This window comes from Cololabis saira, chromosome 14, assembly GCF_033807715.1.
Source record: "Cololabis saira isolate AMF1-May2022 chromosome 14, fColSai1.1, whole genome shotgun sequence".
Lineage (NCBI taxonomy): Eukaryota > Metazoa > Chordata > Actinopteri > Beloniformes > Belonidae > Cololabis > Cololabis saira.
This window is the reverse complement of record NC_084600.1, coordinates 44974601-44994609: the sequence shown is the minus strand read 5'-3', so window position 1 is coordinate 44994609 and position 20009 is coordinate 44974601. Positions and strand designations below refer to the sequence as shown.

The 20009-nt window shown below is 44.1% G+C and overlaps 1 protein-coding gene across 2 annotated transcripts; it reads right to left on the bottom strand.

Annotated features, from left to right (window-relative positions):
* Positions 1 to 6111: 6111 nt before the first annotated feature.
* LOC133459419 (protein LBH-like) lies at positions 6112 to 17332 on the bottom strand. 2 transcript variants are annotated; one of them, XM_061739318.1, is made up of 5 exons: positions 17099 to 17143; positions 16164 to 16308; positions 10612 to 10687; positions 8325 to 8536; positions 6112 to 6470 (listed from the first exon to the last, which is right to left on the bottom strand). In XM_061739318.1, the coding sequence occupies exons 2-5, from the start codon at positions 16184 to 16186 to the stop codon at positions 6353 to 6355; spliced, it is 429 nt and encodes a 142-aa protein (XP_061595302.1). In that variant the 5' UTR covers positions 16187 to 16308; positions 17099 to 17143; the 3' UTR covers positions 6112 to 6352. The 2 variants fall into 2 exon arrangements, with proteins under 2 accessions (XP_061595302.1, XP_061595301.1); XM_061739317.1 differs by lacking the exon at positions 16164 to 16308 and having other exon boundaries at positions 17099 to 17332.
* Positions 17333 to 20009: the final 2677 nt, after the last annotated feature.

Sequence of the window (20009 nt, the reverse complement as noted above, 5' to 3'; positions counted from 1 at the left end):
CAGCAGTATTTCTGTAATTAATCCCAGTGATCTTTTCATTTACACACAAACAACATATTTACTTTTCCTTTAACTATTTTAATCTATTGGGCAGATTGACCAACGTTTAGATGAAACATGCTTTATTTGTTTAAGTAGAAACCACAGTAAAAAATATCTGGCTTGATCTACTTAAAAAAAAATTAAGGCAACTTTTTCGCATGAGATTTTTATGTAGATCAAGAAAGACTAGTCTTGGTATAAACTACTTAATTCTTAGTATGTACAAAATTCATTTGCAAGTAAAGTCAACTTAATTAAACTTAACACAATTAAATTGACTGAACTTGCAAAATGTATTATTTACATTACAAAATTAATTAGTTTATACAAAGACTAATCTTTCTCGATCTACATGTTAATCTCATGCAAAAAGTTGAGTTATTTTTTGTTAAGTGGATCAGCCACAGTACTTGTATCAGTGTGCTGGTAAAAAGCTCAAACTCTCGTCTGTAGCGGCCGCAGCGTTTCCTCATTCTGCTGCCGACGCAGACGCTTCTGTCTCTGTTGTTCCATTAACTCTAACATACAAAACTCTGTCTGGGAGGAGAAACAGAAATCAGTTTGACACTTTATCTCCACAGATAGAAACTGAGGAACAATCAGTTTAACACAAGAATAACATGAGATTTTATCTAATCTAATAAAGGTTGTTAGTTAAACTCTCTCCCGTCATTTCCTGCCATTTTCAGGTCAAACAGAGTTGATGAACATCAGGAAGTAACATGAGGTTTAGCATGTAGCATGCTAGCATGTTTACTGCAGGAAACACAGTTTTCTGTAAATGTTTTCAATTTTCAATTTTATTTGTATAGCGTCTAATACAACATAAGTGTCTCCAGGATCTTGGCGCAGGCAGGTGGAAGCAGCAGCGGGATCAGCGGGATGACCGGGGTGGGGGGGGGACAGCAGGCAGGTGGAAGCCGCAGCGGGATGACCAGAGGGGCGGGGGGGGCACAGGCAGGGGGAAGCACGCAGCTCCTGAAGCTCCGGGTAAACTTGACTAGGACTAATAAACGGTAAACCTGCCTCTCAAATTGTACAATATTTGGATTAATACATTTTATTGATCAGGAAAGTTAAGATTAGAAAGGGGACAAACCCTAGAAGCGTGTAACTTTGGTTTTTCAATTAAAGAAAAACACACATTGGTCACAGAAATGACTCGGCATCAGTCAGTCTTCTCTTATTTCAGTGACCATTTATGTATTTTATCCGTTTAACTGGACATCAACACATTTATCCACATTTCTTTGAGACCGTTTTTGTCTTCTTCATCATAATATAATATTTGAAGTCATTTAAATCCACATCTTTAGCTATAAACATGCATCAGGGATGTTTGACAGTCAGGAGCTCGTAAATTATGGAGGTAGATTTGTCTTAATTATTCATTAATATAAAAAAAGATTGCTTCAATCATCCACTGCGGGATGTTTGTGTCAAAATGATTCTATCAAAAAAAAAGACTTCAAAACTTTTTTTCACTTCAATCAAAAAAAAATCCCTTCAAATCCCCCAAAAATATTTTAAATCCAAAAAAAGTGTTCAAATTAAATGTTTTGGGTCTCAAATATTTTTTTGCATTCAAACACTTTTTTTCTTTGATTGAATTTTTTTTCAATCAAAGAGGGAAGTCTGGGGATCCCTGCTCCGACTGCTGCCCCCGCGACCCGGACTCGGATAATGCGGTGGACAATGGATGGATGGATGGATGGATGAATTTTTTTTTTTGATTGAAGTGAAAAATTTTTGTATTGAAAATATATTTTTTGATTGAAGCAATCTTTTCTTTGACTGAATAGTTAAGACACAAATGTCCCTCCACAGTAAACATGGTTGTTTGTCACGTCTCTAACCCTCAAACTGACCCGTAACAACCTCATCTTTAAAAAGACTCTGATACTTTTGCACGGCTATTTCCTTCCCGTTTACAGTTTATAATTAGTTATTAATAACTCCCCATGTCAAAACTCTACTGACGCCCCTGCTGACGGTTGAAATAAAAGCACGATATGAGAATAAAATAAGCTGTGGTTTGTGTTTTTGAGCCGTTTGTCCTCAGGATTTGTCCTGAGGATGGGATGATTGACAGCTTTCAGTCATCACCGTTAGAGGTGAACAGAATTTAAAGTTTAAAGTATTTATAGGCCAGAAGCCTATAAGACACTTTTATCATCATTGTATGAAGCTTTTTCCTTTTTTCTAAATGGAGGATTTTTAGTGCCAAAATTAAATAAATAAATACATCATTCATTAGCCGAAGCTTCTACACTTTTTATCTTGTGATCAGTTTAAATCTGAAAGATTAGCATTAATCATTAATCCGTGAAAACAAACAAAGCATAAAGAAGAAAATAAATAAATAAAACAAAATATAAAATTGACGTTTCACATTCTAGAATGTTTTTTGATAATATACTTTATAATTATAGTGTTTTATATTTATTTACAATATTTTCTTTAAACATTTTCTTGAACTTGTAGATAGAACTGCACATTTTTAGGTCGTTGTCACAACTATTCCATATTTCTCTATCCTTAATTGATGTACATCTCTTTTTAATATCTGTTCATTGCTGTAGTTACAGTTAGTGCAAAGAGGTAAAAAGGTCAAAAGTCCAGTGCAAATATACTGGTTCATGTATTTACCTACAATTATATACATAGAAATTACTTCAGACGGATCAGAGTGGCAGATTCCTCCTGATCATCAAACATCCCTGCAGGTCTAACTGGAATCCACGTGAACTGGAGGAAACTAACCTGGTTTACCTGCAGCAGCAGCGGCCTCTGGTGGTGGGAGGAGGCACTGCAGCTTTGTAACCTGCTACCTGCTCTCCTACCTGCAGGGGGCGCCAGAGACCAAGTTCTGATTCTCTAAACTCAACCTTCATGTGATATTTATGAAGGATTTTTAAATAAATAAACACATCACACATTAATTAATTAAAATGGGAATGAAATATATAATTTATTCATTAAATGTGTCATTAATTAATTAAAATTAGAATTAAAACTGTAATTAATTAATTAAAATACAATTCGTTTTAAGTAAAACATTTTTTTTAATTATTTCAGTATTTAATTAATTAATGACACATTTAATTAATGAATGACATATTTCAATCCCATTTTAATTAATTAATGACACAATTACTTAATTAATGATATGATTTTGAATCGGAAAATCGATTTTTTTCAACACAGGCCTAAATTTGGAGCTATTTTGATCAGGATTTGTGGTTTAAACAATTAATCAGGTTTGTAAAAACAGCGTTTTTTTTCCATCTTCGTAGGAACTTCCTCTCCCAGAGAAAAACAGACAAATTATCTTTAAAATCAGTTTGGTCTTTATTCCCAGCTCAGAGTTCATCATGTTGGAGCTAAAACAACGTAATTACACGAGGTTTAACATCATTTACACAAGCAGAAACAACAACGTTTATCAGTACAGTCATGAGTTAGAAATGGAACTATAGAAAACAAAACTGCCTTTTGGACCAGAGTGTAAATGTGTTTATTTCTTTTAACGTGGACATCAATGGAGATCAACTCCCAATTTGAGAGATGTGCAACTGCAGACCAGTGATCAGAAGGAATAAAAAGTGTTTATATCTCTAAAAATACTGTACAAATACCAACGTTGAGGCAACGTGAAGAACATTTTAGCAGCTCGGAGGTTGATTCTCTTCTGGAATGATTTGGTTGAGTCTCTACAGTCAGATTTCTGCTTCTCCGTTGAACTGAGGGCGTAATAATAAATGTAAAAACTTAAAAATAAACCCCAGAGCTAGACCGCACTATAAAATTAAATAAATAAATAAATATTCCTTCAAATGAAATTGAAAATGACATTTTCACGTGAAAACAAAACGCCACAAAGATGCAGCAACATTCAAGTACCCACAAGATGTTTATTAATAATATTAATAATATTTTCATGTTAATTCTCGTATATTTCTGTACGGAAGAGAATCAGGGTGGGAGAAAAATACAAATAATATTTTAGAGGAGGAAGATTATTTTTTCATTATGCACTTTGAGAAAAAAGTCGAAATGTCGAGAAAAAGTCAAAAAATTTCGACTTAATTCACGACATTTCAACATTAATCTCGACATTTCAACTTTTTTCTCGAAGTGCATGATTAAAAAAAATCTTCTCCTCTCAAATATTTGTTCTCCTGCACGGCCCTGATTCTCTTCCGTATTTCTGTTAATCCCAATTGATAATTGGAATATTTCTAAAATTGCTCAGTGTAACCTCTTAAGGAAAGTGTCTGAAAAGTACCACCTTTGCAGCCCCGGCTGATTCCTGGTTCCAGGTCCGATTCCCGACCAACGAGGACGGATCTTCACACCCGAACAACCTCACAGTCCAAGCAAAGATTATACGACACTAAAAACTGATGGAAACTGTTTAAAGACACAGTAATAAACGTAAAAGGATCCGTGTCTGTAATCACGTTCAGGGGCCAGATGGTACCAGGGGAATGTATTTTTAATATAGAATATATATCATATATATTTTAATATATCATATATTTAATACATATATATATAGTATATCCCCCTGGTGGCGCCACTGGGGACGTTCAGTGTTCTTGCCGACGGTTACAGATCCACGTGTCTACACCGTTCCAGGGGTTTCCAGAGGTTTCCACACTGCAAAAACTCAAAATCTTACCAGGAATATTTGTCTTATTTCTAGTTATAATGTCTCATTTTTAGTCAAAAAATCTCATTACACTTAAAACAAGACTCATTGAAATAACTTGTTATTTGACAATTGTCACCTGTTTCAAGTAAATTTTCACTTGAAATAAGTAGAAAAATCTAGAGATTTATCTTTATCTCTACTTGAAACAGGTGAAAATTGTTGTTTTTTCCAACGACATGTCGACTTTTTTAGAATAGAATACTAGAATAGCCTTTATTGTCGCTGACCTGGCGTCCCAGCACAGTGAAATTGAACCAGTACAACCATCAAGACAACAGACAAAACAATAACAACATGAGACATGAGTCAACTGGCGAAATCAGATCAGAGAAAGGATGACATTGGGGATGGGGGAGGGAAAAAAAGGGAACTTCATACTGTGTATAAATACACAGTGTGAAAGTGCAAAAAAACCACCTCAGCACAGAAAGCAACATACCAAATTTAACATCATCATCACAAGACTTGCACATGTCTGTGGGGGGGGGTTCTAGGGACGGGGGGGATCCCGGCACAGTACCCCAAGTGAGCAGCGCGGCCATTGGCGCGGCTCTCAAACCTGTTGACTGTGTTGGGGGGGGCTGATAAAAGGGGGGGGGGGGGCGTTGACTATAGAGGAGGGTGTATTTATCATTGTGTGTGTGAGCGGTAAGTCTTTGAACTTCGCCCAGAGCTGCTCCTCAGCCAATGTCCTTGATGTTATCAGACGGCTCGGTCAGTTCTGAAACAGGTCCACAGGTGTTCCTGAGAGGGGAGGGCTAGTGGGGGCAGCGTCACCTTGTTTACATTCCACCAGGGAGATTGTGACTGGAGCGATCGGCCAAACTGCTCCGTCAAGGCCAGATTCTGGGATCAGCAATTATTTTGAAAACAGGCAGCCTCAGTAATTTTCCATCTGCCTTCAGTCACTGGTTCAATGAGACGAATTGTGATCAATTCCGGCCAAGCTGAGCTCCCAACTTCTCCAGGTTGTTATCAATCTTGTTAATGAGCTCAAGGACCCCCGCCTGCCTGCGGTTCTGTTCGAGAATCGCGTCCAGCTTACGGCCCTACTCCCCAAACGTAAAAGTCAGAGCATTGATCGCTTTGCTTGATCCTTCTGCCACGTCCGGCAGCTCTGAAAGAGCCAAGATGGCTGCCGACGACTTACGCGTTTGTCGATACATTAGGAAACCCCCACCTCCAATCATGAGGATAATCAGGAGACATCCTGCTATCATAAATCCAAATATGAAGGCGTCTTCGACGTCCTCGACGGACAGAATCGCCAAACACAACGGTTTCCAATGTTTCCAGGAATCCATTGTGTATCCAGCAAAAAATGTCCCATCGGGACAGGAGGGCTCTCTTACTTCTTGTTGCAAAAATGTGGTCAATTGTGCTGAGAGACCAGTGGAACAGAAAAGCTTCCGCCTTCGTCCAGAGCCGGAAGAAAAAAAAAAAAAGTTTTCTTGACTCTTTTTTGAAAATTTTGAAATTTTGAGAAAAAAAGTCAAAATTGTATGAAAAAAGTTGAAATGTCGATTTTAACTAGAAATAAATATTCTTGTTAAGATTTTGAGTCTTTGCAGTGCAGGGCCTGGTTAAACCGGTTCAGTTCCTCAGGCAGGGCGGGGCCTCTTCAGCAGCTGTAGGGGAGGCCGGGGGGGTCAGGTGGAACGTGGACACCGGACTCTGGGACGGACTGATGGAAAACTTCCTGATCACCGAACTAAAACAGGAAAAAGAACCAGACAGACGTGAGACAGATGTGAGACGACAGTAAACATTGCTGGCATCAGACACAACTCAGGCCACGTTTCCACATATCCGGGTATTTACAAAAACGGATATTTCCCCCTCTACGTTTTGAAAAATACCATCATTTACAAAAACCTGCATAAATATCTGTTAAGAATAGAATAAGAATTAAAGCTGCAAGCAGCGATGACAAGCCATCGTCCGTGTAATTTTAACCAATTATGGTCAAGGACTTAAAACTAAGTCCGATGACACCACCATGACTCTTTATATCAAACCATTTAAAAGTTATAGCAGAAAGTAGGAACTATCAAATATGGACCAATCAGATGAAGGGGGGGCGCGCTTTTTGGCGTCAATCTTTTGATGTATAACACACCTGGGTGCACATTACGGTTCGGGCCGTATTAACTGTTGAAGGAATGGCATAAATTGCGCCAAAATGACACGATTAATTGAAAATGTGTGACTTCCTGTTGGGTTTGGGCCATGGGGCCAAGAGACTTTTCTTTAAGTTGTGACATGATACAGGTGTGTACCGATTTTCGTGCATGTACGTCAAACTGGATTGTGGGGCTTGAGGAACAAAGTTTTCTAGGGGGCGCTGTTGAGCCGGTAGGCTACGCTCATTAATACAAACCATTAAAGGTATTCTCCCTGATCCGGAAGAGCTAGCAAGAATTTTGAAAGAGGCACCTCTAAGCCCCGCCCATTCGGTCCGAATGATACGGATTGGTCCAGGTCCAGGAAGGGAAAGAACCAATCAGATGCATTGGATGCATTCATTCATTTTAAACCACGCCCCCCCACCCTGTCCCATGCAAGCACTCGCTTCCAGCCCCCCGTGTCCACTTCCCACGGGTCCTCCTGGGCTCACAGTGTCCCAGTGTAACCCCCTCCCTCCCTCCCTTCTGCCACGGAGCCCAGTATATAGATATTATGTAGTTATTTCCAGAGCAGCTCGGTCCCGCTGTCTGAGAGCGGGGAGCAGAGCGTCGGTCCGGGCTGCTGCTGCAGGACTCTCTGCCCAGCAGCAGCTCCTGCAGCAGCAGCAGCAGCCCGCGGGGACACGAAGAGTCCACCGCAGGCGTGAAGAGCCGCCGCAACGCCGGCTCGGAAGCTGTATGGGGTCCGTGGGGATGTAGGCGTCTCCATCACGGCAGCGCGGCAGGCTCTGTTGCCACAGCTACGCCGTAGGGTACGCCGTAGGGTACGCCGTAGGGTACGCCGTAGGGTACGCCGTAGGGTACGCCGTAGGGTACGCCGTAGGCTCTAGAGCCTGCAGCGCTCCGCCAGCCGCACCGGCGCTCTCCGGGATGGAGACGCCGGTGGGCAGGATGCACGTTTGCGTGGGCACAGCCCCCCCCTTGCCCCCCTAAAACCGGCCTCGCTTACAGGTGAATGAGACATGGGGTAGTTTTGTTGAAAATGTGCTGTCCAAAATGTTTAAAAATCGTATGCGCGTTCGTGTTTGTGGGGGCGAGGCTTTGGACGGAGCGCTCGTGGGTGGGGGCGGGGGGGGCGGGGCTTAGAGGAAGCGCCACTTTCAAATCTTGCTAGCTCTAGGAAGTTGCATAGAATAACTTTAAATATCACATTTTTCTCCAGGCCTGGCTTGGTGCAAAATTTGGTGACTTTTGGGGCACGTTTAGGGGGAAAAAGGCCCTCCTTTCATCGGAAGAAAAACGAGAAAAACAACAAAGAGAACCATTCCTACAGATACATTAGGGCCTTCGCACTGTCAAAAAGAAGAAGAAAAAGATTTTCCTGATCGACATCATTCCTCATGTTGGGTAATGGTTTCAGCAGGAGTTGATGTTCTCACCTCTTGTCCGTTTCCTCCTCCTGCTCCTCCACCGATGTTTCCGTTGGTCCGTCCTCGTCCCCGCTAGCCTGACACCGTGACGACCGTGCTAGCCCTCCGTCCTGCTCGCTGAACTCGGTCGGTTCCACCACGATGGAGGGAAGACGTTCCCGTCGGTACTGGAAATCCTCTGGATAGTCCGACTCCTCGCTGGAGTTGGTCTCCGGAAAGATCTGGACCAGAGAGGAGATTCATGATTCATGCGCTGACTTATTACTTTCTTACTAATCGGTTTAATTCATCGCACGAATCGGCACAGATTACTTTTGTAATCCTGTATTTGACCCGGTCTTTGAACATTTTGACCGTTTAGAAACGTAATTCTCGTCAGTTGTGTGAAAACCGACATTTCGACTTTTTCTCAAAATAGTATCTCGACATTCCAACTTTTTTCTCGACATTCCAACTTTTTTCTCGAAGTGCACAATAAAATAAAATCGTGCTGTTATGGAAAAGCCCTGAATGCAGGCATTGTGATGTAGAATTGTCTTTTCGGCTTCAGCAATGTTTATTTTACTTTTTTCATTTTTCGTTTTGTAAAAATGGCTTAACTTGTACAAGGCTTAAGACCGAAATAAAGACCATTCATTCATTCATTCATTCATTCATTCATTCATTCATTCATTCATTCATTCATTCATTCATTCATTCATTCATTCATTCATTCATTCAAGGTCAAACCTTTGAGACACCAGCAGAAAGTGCAAAACATACTAATAACCAGGTCAGGTTCAATGAAGATGGAAATCAACAACATTCTGGTGCATTTTAGTCCATCTCTGATTCCCAAGTACCCAATATTTACCCAAGTATTAGAAATGTTTTCAGTTGGATTTCTAGCATTTCACTACATGAATTGAGATAGAAAGTAGCTCTAAACGTGGAAGATTGAGTCAAATAACTCCTTGTTTTCACCACTAGTACGTACTGTATAGTACGAACGTTTACGGGACTGGATTGAGGTTCCTGTTGGGGAACAGAGACGTTCAAGAGGTTTGTGAAGACAAATGTTCGATAGACCGTTAAATACATAAATACGTCTCTATCGCTGGTTCCCAAGTACCCCTGCTCTAATCATACCCCTTTTACACCAAGCTGGTTCCAGGGCTGGTGCTAGAGCCGGTTCGCGGTTGGTTCTAAGTAAGAACCGTTTGATTTTACACAAGCTGGTGCTAGCCAGCAGCTGGCCAGAGAGCCACGTCATCACGTTACTGTATACGTCACCACCACTCCCCCTCGTTTTCATCCCTACCCTGATCTGGAAGCTGAGAGCCAAAAGCTGTTTTAATTCCTGCTGTAGCGCTGTTAATATGCCACTTTATTAAGTTTTAATATTGTTTCAGGTAAAGTAACCTTTAAGATCCCCAACCTGGGCTCAGTTTATTCAAATAACGCCTGTTAAGAAATTTGACTCGAGAGCCGGCAGCCCCGGGGCACAGCAGCAGCTGTTACCATGGTAACAGCAGCTCCTCAGCCGGCTCAACCTGCGCCGTCTTCCCGGGGAGAAACCTGCAGCTCTGTGGAGAATTACGCTGGATGAAATAAATCATTTAGGAAGATAAATGTTGGTTTAATAGATGAAATCTAACAGTTGTAGCTACGCCTGTTAAGAAATTACGGCGTACAGCGCGCGTCGCTGCGTACACCAACACAGAGCCTACGCCGTAGGCTCTGTGTTGGTGGCACGCGGAACCAGAACCGCGGGCTGGGAGCGGGCTGGGAGCGGGGAAGCGTCCCAGGGCTGGAACGTTCCCCGCGGGCTCGGACGCGAGGCTGCCGCTGCATCGATGGGCACGGAGCCCGCCAACGTTACTGTTGGTGGATTGTACCGTAGACTACTGCTGCTTCTGTTTTACATCCATTATTAAATAAATGGATGTAATAATAAAAGAGTCTGCTAACTTAACCGCCGTCTGCAACGCTCCGTTGTTTAAAAAACAGCGCTCTTCCGTGTTTATTCTGCTTTGGTTGTTCAGTAACACCGTCCCCAGCCCCCGACGTAAAGCGGTTCTTACCCTGGACCAGCAAAGACCTGGTTCTCCTGTAGGCTAGAAGTCTGGCTCTAGCCCAGAACCAGCCCAGAACCAGCTTGGTGTAAAAGGGGTAACAGGGGTCTCTATCCCTGATTATCTCAGTTTTTTGTCCGTAGCCCAAGTATTTCTTTCTTTCATTAAAGTCCTGTCCAATGTTCTCACACATCACATTCACCCCGGAGGTCCAATGACCTGCTAATCCTTGTGAGTTGTACCTGATAGGCTCTGCTTCCTCTTCTCTGAGCCGGACCGTCCTCCATCTGAGGTTCAACCTGACTGAGCATGTTCATGCTGCACAAACACAGAAAAAAAACAGATTTAGAATAAAAGCAAGAGGAAAAACATCTATTTAAACCAGGAACAGGCAACCCTGCTCCTAGAGAGGTTTCTGATTCTAATTATAGATTGTCTTCAGCAGTCATTAAGGTCTGCAAAAGTGAATTAATGACCCGGTCCTTTGTATCAGGGTGTGATGAATCAGAGAAACATCTACACCATGCAGGACGGGGGTCTGGAGGAACCTGGAACCAAGACTGTAAAGTCTGGACAGTTCTGCTAATGACACAGTCGTTTGCATCACAACCATCTTCAACCATTTCCCCTTCACAGTGAACCAATTTTTAAAAGGAAACTTAAATTCTATTTAAGACAGTAATTTCATCTGTTTTGGTGTGTTGTGGATATGATTTGTTTTAGGTGACGGATTTGTCTATTATCTATTGTATGTATTGTTTTGGCTTTTATTTTTTGATTTTTGTTTTGTGTCTTTTTTAATTGTGTACTGTATGTGTTGCATGCTGCAGCATGTTTAGATGCTACCCTGTCACAATTCTGACTTTTTTCTCAGAATTCTGATTTTTTTTCTCCCAGAAATGGGTTTTTCTTCCTCGGTGGTCCTGGTACCCTCCCGTAGGGACCAGGACTGGTACCCCCCTTCGTAGGGACCAGGACCAGGACTGGTACCCCCCTCCCGTAGGGACCAGGACCAGGACTGGTACCCCCCTCCCGTAGGGACCAGGACCAGGACTAGTACCCCCCTTCGTAGGGACCAGGACTGGTACCCCCCTCCCGTAGGGACCAGGACCAGGACTGGTACCCCCCTCCCGTAGGGACCAGGACCAGGACTGGTACCCCCCCTCCCGTAGGGACCAGGACTGGTACCCCCCCTCCCCCCCCCTCCCGTAGGGACCAGGACCAGGACTGGTACCCCCCCCTCCCGTAGGGACCAGGACTGGTACCCCCCTCCCGTAGGGACCAGGACCAGGACTGGTACCCCCCTCCCGTAGGGACCAGGACCAGGACTGGTACCCCCCCACTCCCGTAGGGACCAGGACCAGGACTGGTACCCCCCCCTCCCGTAGGGACCAGGACTGGTACCCCCCTCCTGTAGGGACCAGGACCAGGACTGGTACCCCCCCTCCCGTAGGGACCAGGACTGGTACCCCCCTCCTGTAGGGACCAGGACCAGGACTGGTACCCCCCCTCCCGTAGGGACCAGGACCAGGACTGGTACCCCCCCCCTCCCGTAGGGACCAGGACCAGGACTGGTACCCCCCCTCCCGTAGGGACCAGGACCAGGACTGGTACCCCCCTCCCGTAGGGACCAGGACCAGGACTGGTACCCCCCCTCCCGTAGGGACCAGGACTGGTACCCCCCCCTCCCGTAGGGACCAGGACCACGACTGGTACCCCCCTCCCGTAGGGACCAGGACTGGTACCCCCCCTCCCGTAGGGACCAGGACTGGTACCCTCCCGTAGGGACCAGGACCAGGACTGGTACCCCCCCTCCCGTAGGGACCAGGACTGGTACCCTCCCGTAGGGACCAGGACCAGGACTGGTACCCCCCTCCCGTAGGGACCAGGATCAGGACTGGTACCCCCCCCCTCCCGTAGGGACCAGGACCAGGACTGGTACCCCCCCTCCCCTAGTGGGGCACCAGTGCAACCTCATTTAAAGACGTTCCCTAAAATCCTCCAAGGAGCAGCAACAACAAGTTTACATAGACATTAGAATCTCCTCATACTGATGTTGTCCCACACCAACCTGTTTACAATATCCAACACGTGTGGTGGCACAAATTGTGGTTCAAAAAGAATGTCAGGATACCTCAGCTGTCTTTCTGAAGTTTAATGAAAAGAGGAAAAACATTCAACTGAATGGAGCCACACAGTGCAACCGGTCACATGAACCGTCAGTACTGAGTGAGCTGAACGTGCTTAAAGAAAAGTTATCTTATAGTTGGGAAGCTGGGAAACTAGACAAAACATCACCCATCACCCTGGCAACCGTACTGTGTCAAAGGAACATGACCTCGGCATAGGAATGTTCACTTGAAAACAGGCAACAGACAGTGTTATACCAAAATTTTCCATTACACACGCTTCCTCCAACCTTCACTTAAACACCAACAGAACAAAGATAATATTCAACTGGAATCTACCACGTATCACCTTTAGATATCTCCTCCCTGGACGGATCAGTACTCGATAGTTCACTCTCTTTTGACGTCTACACTAATACACTACTCTCTAGATGTTTCTCTGCTTCAGAACATTTGATACAAGGAGCTGTTTCACCAACAGATGTGTCCAGACCTTCAGGACAAGCTGATGAGGACCGGTAATTAGAATAAGGTGTGTTGATGTCACTGTCATGCTCTTTTAAAACACACTGTGGGATATAAATACTGTTTCTCCTCCGTCAGTGACTCTGTGAGGTCATGATGAGTCCAATCCGTTCAGACTGTATTGGGTTTAGTTCTCTAACTCAGCTGTAGACATGGAGTTTGGTTTAAAAGTTCCTGGCCCTCAGGGGCCGTGTCCTGCACCTTTTTAGATGATGCATCGAGGCAGGACCACGGCCCTGGGGGCCCGAGGAGGTCCGTCCCAGCTACAGAGTTCAGGTCCTCAGACTTCTGAACAAGAACTCTGCTGTCCCGACCTGGATAGCTAATTCCATTAGCTCAATCCGTTCGGATCATTTACAGCAGGGGTGACTCCAGTCCTCGAGGGCCGGTGTCCTGCATGTTTTAGATGTGTCCCTTTTTTATCAAACCGTGATACAAGGAGCTCGGTCATCAACACTATCCAGACTTTGATGACAAGGTGGTGACGACCGTTAATTAGAATCAGGTGTGTTGATGCAGAGAAACAACTAAAACATGCAGGACACCGGCCCTCGAGGACCGGAGTCCGACACGTGATTTACAGTATCCCCGTACAGTACCCCCCGGCAGCCTCCACACATTTATAACGCATTTCCAACGTCTCCGTGGCAACCGGGGACGAGACAAGCAGCTTATTGTCTCCGCCGTTGGTCAGCACTGATGTCGGTGAAGGATGAGAGGACGATTCTGCAGAGTTAATCTGCAGGTAAGCTGCTAACGAGACAACAGGCTGCTAACGAGACAACAGGCTGCTAACGAGACAACGGGCTGCTAACGAGACAACAGGCTGCTAACGAGACAACAGGCTGCTAACGAGACAACAGGCTGCTAACGAGACAATAGGCTGCTAACGAAACAATAGGCTGCTAACGAGACAATAGGCTGCTAACGAGACAATAGGCTGCTAACGAGACGACAGGCTGCTAACGAGACAATAGGCTGCTAAAGAGACAACAGGCTGCTAACGAGACGACAGGCTGCTCTGACGGGGGGGCGGGTAACGAAGACAACACATGGATCGATTATGATGTAAAATATCTGGAGACTGAAAATGAGATTATATATAGATGACACACATTTGTTCCAGATCACTGAGTAGTTAGCGTAGCGCCGTGGCCAGAAGGTCCAGCTGGACTCTGTTTCATTTCATTTTCCTTTCTCATTTATTTGTTATAGAGGGACAATGTACATTAATGAACATTTTAAAAATGTAAATGCACCCAATGCACCCGCGTAAGTCGTTGACAGCTGTTTTGGCCCTTTCTGAGCTGCCCGACGTTGCTGAAGGAATGAGCACGGGGATCAACACTCAAACTTTAATGCTGGGAGAGCAAAGCCGCAAGCTGGATGCGATTCTTGAACAGAATCGCTGGCTGGCGGCGGTCTTTGAGCTCATTGGCAAGATGGAGAAAACCTTGGAGAAGTTGGAAGCTCGGCTTGGCGGGAATTGATCACAAATTTGTCTGTTTTGAGTCGCCATTGATGAACCAGAGACTTAAGGCAGACGGAAAATTACTGAGTCTGTCTGTTTCCTTTCTTTCAATACAATTGTTGATTCTATAATCTGACCTTGACGGAGCAGCTTGGCCCGCTGCTCCAGTCACAATCTCCCTGGTGGAATGTAAACAAGTGGCTCTGCCCCCACTAACCCTCCCCTCTCTCAAAAACATCTGTGGACTTGTTTTCAGAACTGTACCGGGCCGTCTGATAACATCAAGGACATTGGCTGAGGAGCTCTGGGGCGAAGTTTTCACAGACTTACCGCTCACACACACACACTTACTGATAACCCCCACCCCCCCCCCCCCCCTAACCCTAACCCCTAACCCTAACCCTAACCCTACAGGTAAATCAGGGACTACATGCACTACAGGTAAATCAGGGACTAGTGCACTACAGGTAAATCAGGGACTACATGCACTACAGGTAAATCAGGGACTACATGCACTACAGGTAAATCAGGGACTACATGCACTACAGGTAAATCAGGGACTAGTGCACTACAGGTAAATCAGGGACTAGTGCACTACAGGTATATCAGGGACTAGTGCACTACAGGTAAATCAGGGACTACATGCACTACAGGTAAATCAGGGACTACATGCACTACAGGTAAATCAGGGACTACATGCACTACAGGTAAATCAGGGACTACATGCACTACAGGTAAATCAGGGACTAGTGCACTACAGGTAAATCAGGGACTAGTGCACTACAGGTATATCAGGGACTAGTGCACTACAGGTAAATCAGGGACTACATGCACTACAGGTAAATCAGGGACTAGTGCACTACAGATAAATCAGAGACTAGTGCACTACAGGTAAATCAGGGACTACATGCACTACAGGTAAATCAGGGACTAGTGCACTACAGGTAAATCAGAGACTAGTGCACTACAGGTAAATCAGGGACTACATGCACTGCAGGTAAATCAGGGACTACATGCACTACAGGTAAATCAGGGACTACATGCACTTCAGGTAAATCAGGGACTGGTGTCGACAAATTTGGCTGTCAATTAGCCATTTCTTTAGATTTTTTTTAAATGAGCTGTATGAGATGGACTCTCTGATGTTTTGAGGGATTGTATTCCAGTCTTTAGCTGTCCTGTAGGTAAGAACTGATTGACCAAATACAGTTTTCCTGAATGGGATCTCACAATCACCTCTAGCAGCAGGTGATCTAAATTCTATAAGGCTACAGACCGTATTGGTTCAATACGGAACACAACATTTAATTCCAAATTACGTAGCAATTCCGTATTTCAAGGGACAGGTGGCGAGCCTGCTCGTTCCTAACTAACTGCATTCCTTGCCCTGTACCTTTGACATGTGCAATGGCAATAAAGTTGAATCTAATCTAATCGAATATCGTTTATGATATTTCTTGCAATATATCGAATATCGTAGATATGGTGTATTGTGATATTATCGTTATCGTGGGCCACATATCGCCACTGTATTGAACCGTGAGTTACTGTATCGTCCCAGCCCTGATTCAGGCCACATGGATCAGGTCTGGATCCAGACCCGGGTGTATTAGTCCAGGGGCCCGGGCCCGAAATTTCACCCGTCAGTACTCAAGGTGGCAAAACTTACTTATGATTTTTGAAAAGATCCATGTCTGTAGATGATATTCTGGTCTGATAACCTTCCTGAGTGGCACCTGGATCAGAGTTACCACCCCCTTCAGAAAACTACGTTGGGCCACATGATGCTCTTCTAGTTTAAGGCTGACAATGACCTGCAACAATGATATAGTATTAGTATATTATACATTTCCTGAATCCTTATGGTCCTGTGAGCATTCCAGTTTTTGTATGTTGTGTCTCTGTTGTTCCTAGTTGACACAGGGATAAAAGATAGAATATCCTTTAGGTATAGCTATAGTTCAGATGTTTTTATCTAGTTGCGGAGTCAGCCTCTGTTTACGGCTCGACTCTTTTCTTTATATGCAGGTTTAGATAGTTCAGATACATAACATTTGTTAAGAGAAGACAATGGGGAGAAACAGATGTTTTAGCATTGGGGGGGTCTTATCTGTGATCTGGGTTGACACCCCAACCCTAACCCTAACCCTAACCCTAACCCTAACCTAACCCTAACCCTAACCCCAACCCCATCCCTAACCCTAACCTAACCCTAACCCTAACCCTAACTCTAACCCTAACCCTAACTCTAACCCTAACCCTAACCCTAACCTCAGGTGGGAGACAATCAGAGGAGATTTGGGGCTGGAGGTGACACATGTTTGGGTGTCTTTCCCCCAGCTGCTCCACCAATGAGATTCAGGTACAAAACACCTCCCTTTTTTAGTATAAATTCAACTGGATTGATGACCACAGTGTGCATTTCTCTCCTGCTTACGTGGTTTGAGAGAATTGTAAAACCTCCGGCCGGACAACATTGTGCATGATGTAATAAAAGCTTGTATTAACTTTGATTCTTTTCCCTGGTTTTCTTACAGTGCAGCAGACAAACGAACACGAGGATCTTTCAGATTATAAAGGAACTGGACTGAGCTTGAAGATTACCTGTGGGAGGCCGGGATGCAGCTCATCTTCCTCTGAAGGAAGATTGAGAACCAGCAGGTATTCCAGGTGAAGTGCTGAGGCTGGTCTGGTCTGATCTGGTCTGAGGGACTGGAGCCTCCGAGAACCAGAACCAGCAGGTATTCCAGGTGAAATGCTGAGGAACTGGAGGAACTGCAGCCTCCGAGCTGCCGGTACCGTCTCTGTTCCTGCAGGACTCGGGTCTCCAGTCAGCCCTGTCCTCGTCTCTGTTCCTGCAGGACTGGGGATCCCTGGTCTACCCCCCCCCCTCAGACTGGTGACGCCGGTCCTCGTCCTCGTGCAGATCCCCGTGCACGTGCGGCCCGGCTCACCAGGATGACAGGATTAGCGTCGGCCTCGTTTACAGATAAATCCTGACGGACATGAGGCGGTGACGCAGCAACGAGTTCCTCGTCCTGCAGATTAGAGTTTAGAGTTTAGAGTTTAGAGCCGCTGCTGCTGCTGCTGCACATTCATCATCAGTTACTGCTGCATCACCAGTTCATTTAATTCTTTATTTCATTCATTAAAAGAAAAACTAAACAGTTCAATATGATTGCAACAAGCCTCTTTCCTTGAATGAAGGCAAGGCAAGTTTATTTGTATAGCACAATTCAACACAAGGTAATTCAAAGTGCTTTACATCAACATTAAAAGCAGCAAGACACAATTAAACAGTAAATAACAAATACAATGAAATAAAAAATAGAAATAAATAATAGAAAAGCGGCAGTTGTTAGTCAGTAATGGCAGTAGATCCAGCAGGTTCATCTCATTCTTACAATGACAAGAATTATGTTTCTATACGGTCAAAACGTTCCAAGACCGGGTCCAATACAGGATTACAAAAGTAATCTGTAACTATTCGTGCGGTGAATTAAACCAATTTGACAATTCTACATCACGATGCCTGAATTCAGGGCTTATCCATAACTTTACGCGGTTTTCTCACAACTGACGAGAATTACGTTTCTATACGTAATGAGCAGAAAACAAGTTGTGAAGTTGGGTGAATATAAATCAAAATGTGCCACACTGTGTGTGGTGTCCCCTGTTGAAGAATATTATTAAAACCAGTTAAGAAGTCTGTGGTGTAGTGAGTTTTATTCAGTAGCCGGCGGTGAGCAGACCTACGCAGATCGTGTCTGGGTTGGTGTGCTGACCCAGAGTGGCTGAAATCATGACTCTTTATACAGTAAGTTCAAAGCACAAAAGGCAGGAATCAACAAGCCAAAGGTGAAAGACAAAAAGCAATTAAAGGGTATTTACAGTCAGATGTGATCTGTGGCCAAATGCCGTCCTCGGGCATTCGGCATGAATATCATTCAGTTGGAAACTACCCCATAACCATTCCCCGAACCGCGACCAAAACCCACGGTGAGGCTGCATTCAGCCATTATGGCCCCTCTTTATGGAACAGCCTGCCAGAGAACCTCAGGGCCGCAGAGAATGTTGATATTTTTAAAAGGAGGCTCAAGACACACCTTTTTAGTTTGGCTTTTATCTGATCTTATTTACCTAGTGTTTTTAGCTATGTATTGTGTCTACTTCTTTAGCTCTTTTATCATCTCTAAAACTTTAATCCATTTTAGTGACTTTTTACTTTATGTTATTTATTATTCATCTTAAGTTTTATATAGATTTATATAGATATAGATTGGGGGGGGCTCCACCTTCTGTGTGGGGTCTGCCCCGGTCTGTCCGGGTTGGGGGGGTCTCTGTGGCGATGCTTCTGGTGGTCGTGGTCGGTGGAGCTTCTCAGTGTGGACGGCCACCCATAGGTAGTGTTTTCCTCACCTGGATCGTTAGTGCTAAGCCATGTCACCAGTCCACTTATTGTGTGTGTGTGTGTGTGTGTGGGTGTGGGCGTGTGAGTGTGTGCACATGTATATGAGTGTGAGTGAGTGTGTGTGTACGCGTGGGGGGTGGGGTCGTATGGAATGTTTTAAATTGTGTTTTTTATTGTTATTTTATTCTGCATGTAAAGCACCATGTGTTGCATTTTATATTGTATGATTTGGCGCTATACAAATAAATAAAGTTTAAGTTTATAGGGTGTCGTGGTTCAAGTCTGTGGCCAAATGAGTTGGTTGTAAAATTTTACCCGATAAAGGTTTTTGATTTGATCATTTAACTGGTTCTCTAATTAAATTTTTGTCTGCGTTGTGTTCTTAAGTTCTTCCAATTCTTTCACAGGATAAATAGTTGTGGCGTGATTGTTTTTGTTTGTTTTAATGATTGTGGAGGACCCATTCACAGACTTTCGACAACACCCAGCAAAAATAATTTGGGATTTTGTAAAAGGACCCCTTACCTCTGTAATAATTTGGATATAAGTCACTGGTGTGTCGTTGGTCTGGAAAAAGGAGTTTCCATCGAAGGTCTATTGTCATCCGGGTCACAGCACCAAATTGTTGAAGAATAATATAAAATCCAGTTCAGAAGTCTGCTGTGGTGTAGAGAGTTTTATTCAGTAGCCGGCGGTAAGCAGACCTACAGAGATCAGGTCTGGGTTGGTGTGCTGACCTAGAGTGGTTGGAATCATGACTTTTTATACAGTAAGTTCAAAGCACAAAAGGCAAGAATAAACAAGCCAAAGGTGAAAGACAAAAAGCAATTAAAGGGTATTTACAGTCAGATGTGATCTGTGGCCAAATGCCGTCCTCGGGCATTCGGCATGAATATCATTCAGTTGTAAATTACCCCATAGGGTGTTCTCGTGATTCAAGTCTGTGGCCAAATGAGTTGGTATTAACATATCAGTCAGTCAGGAACTTCATCATATGGAGTTGGTATTAACATATCAGTCAGTCAGGAACTTCATCATATGGAGTTGGTATTAACATATCAGTCAGTCAGGAACTTCATCATATGGAGTTGGTATTAACATATC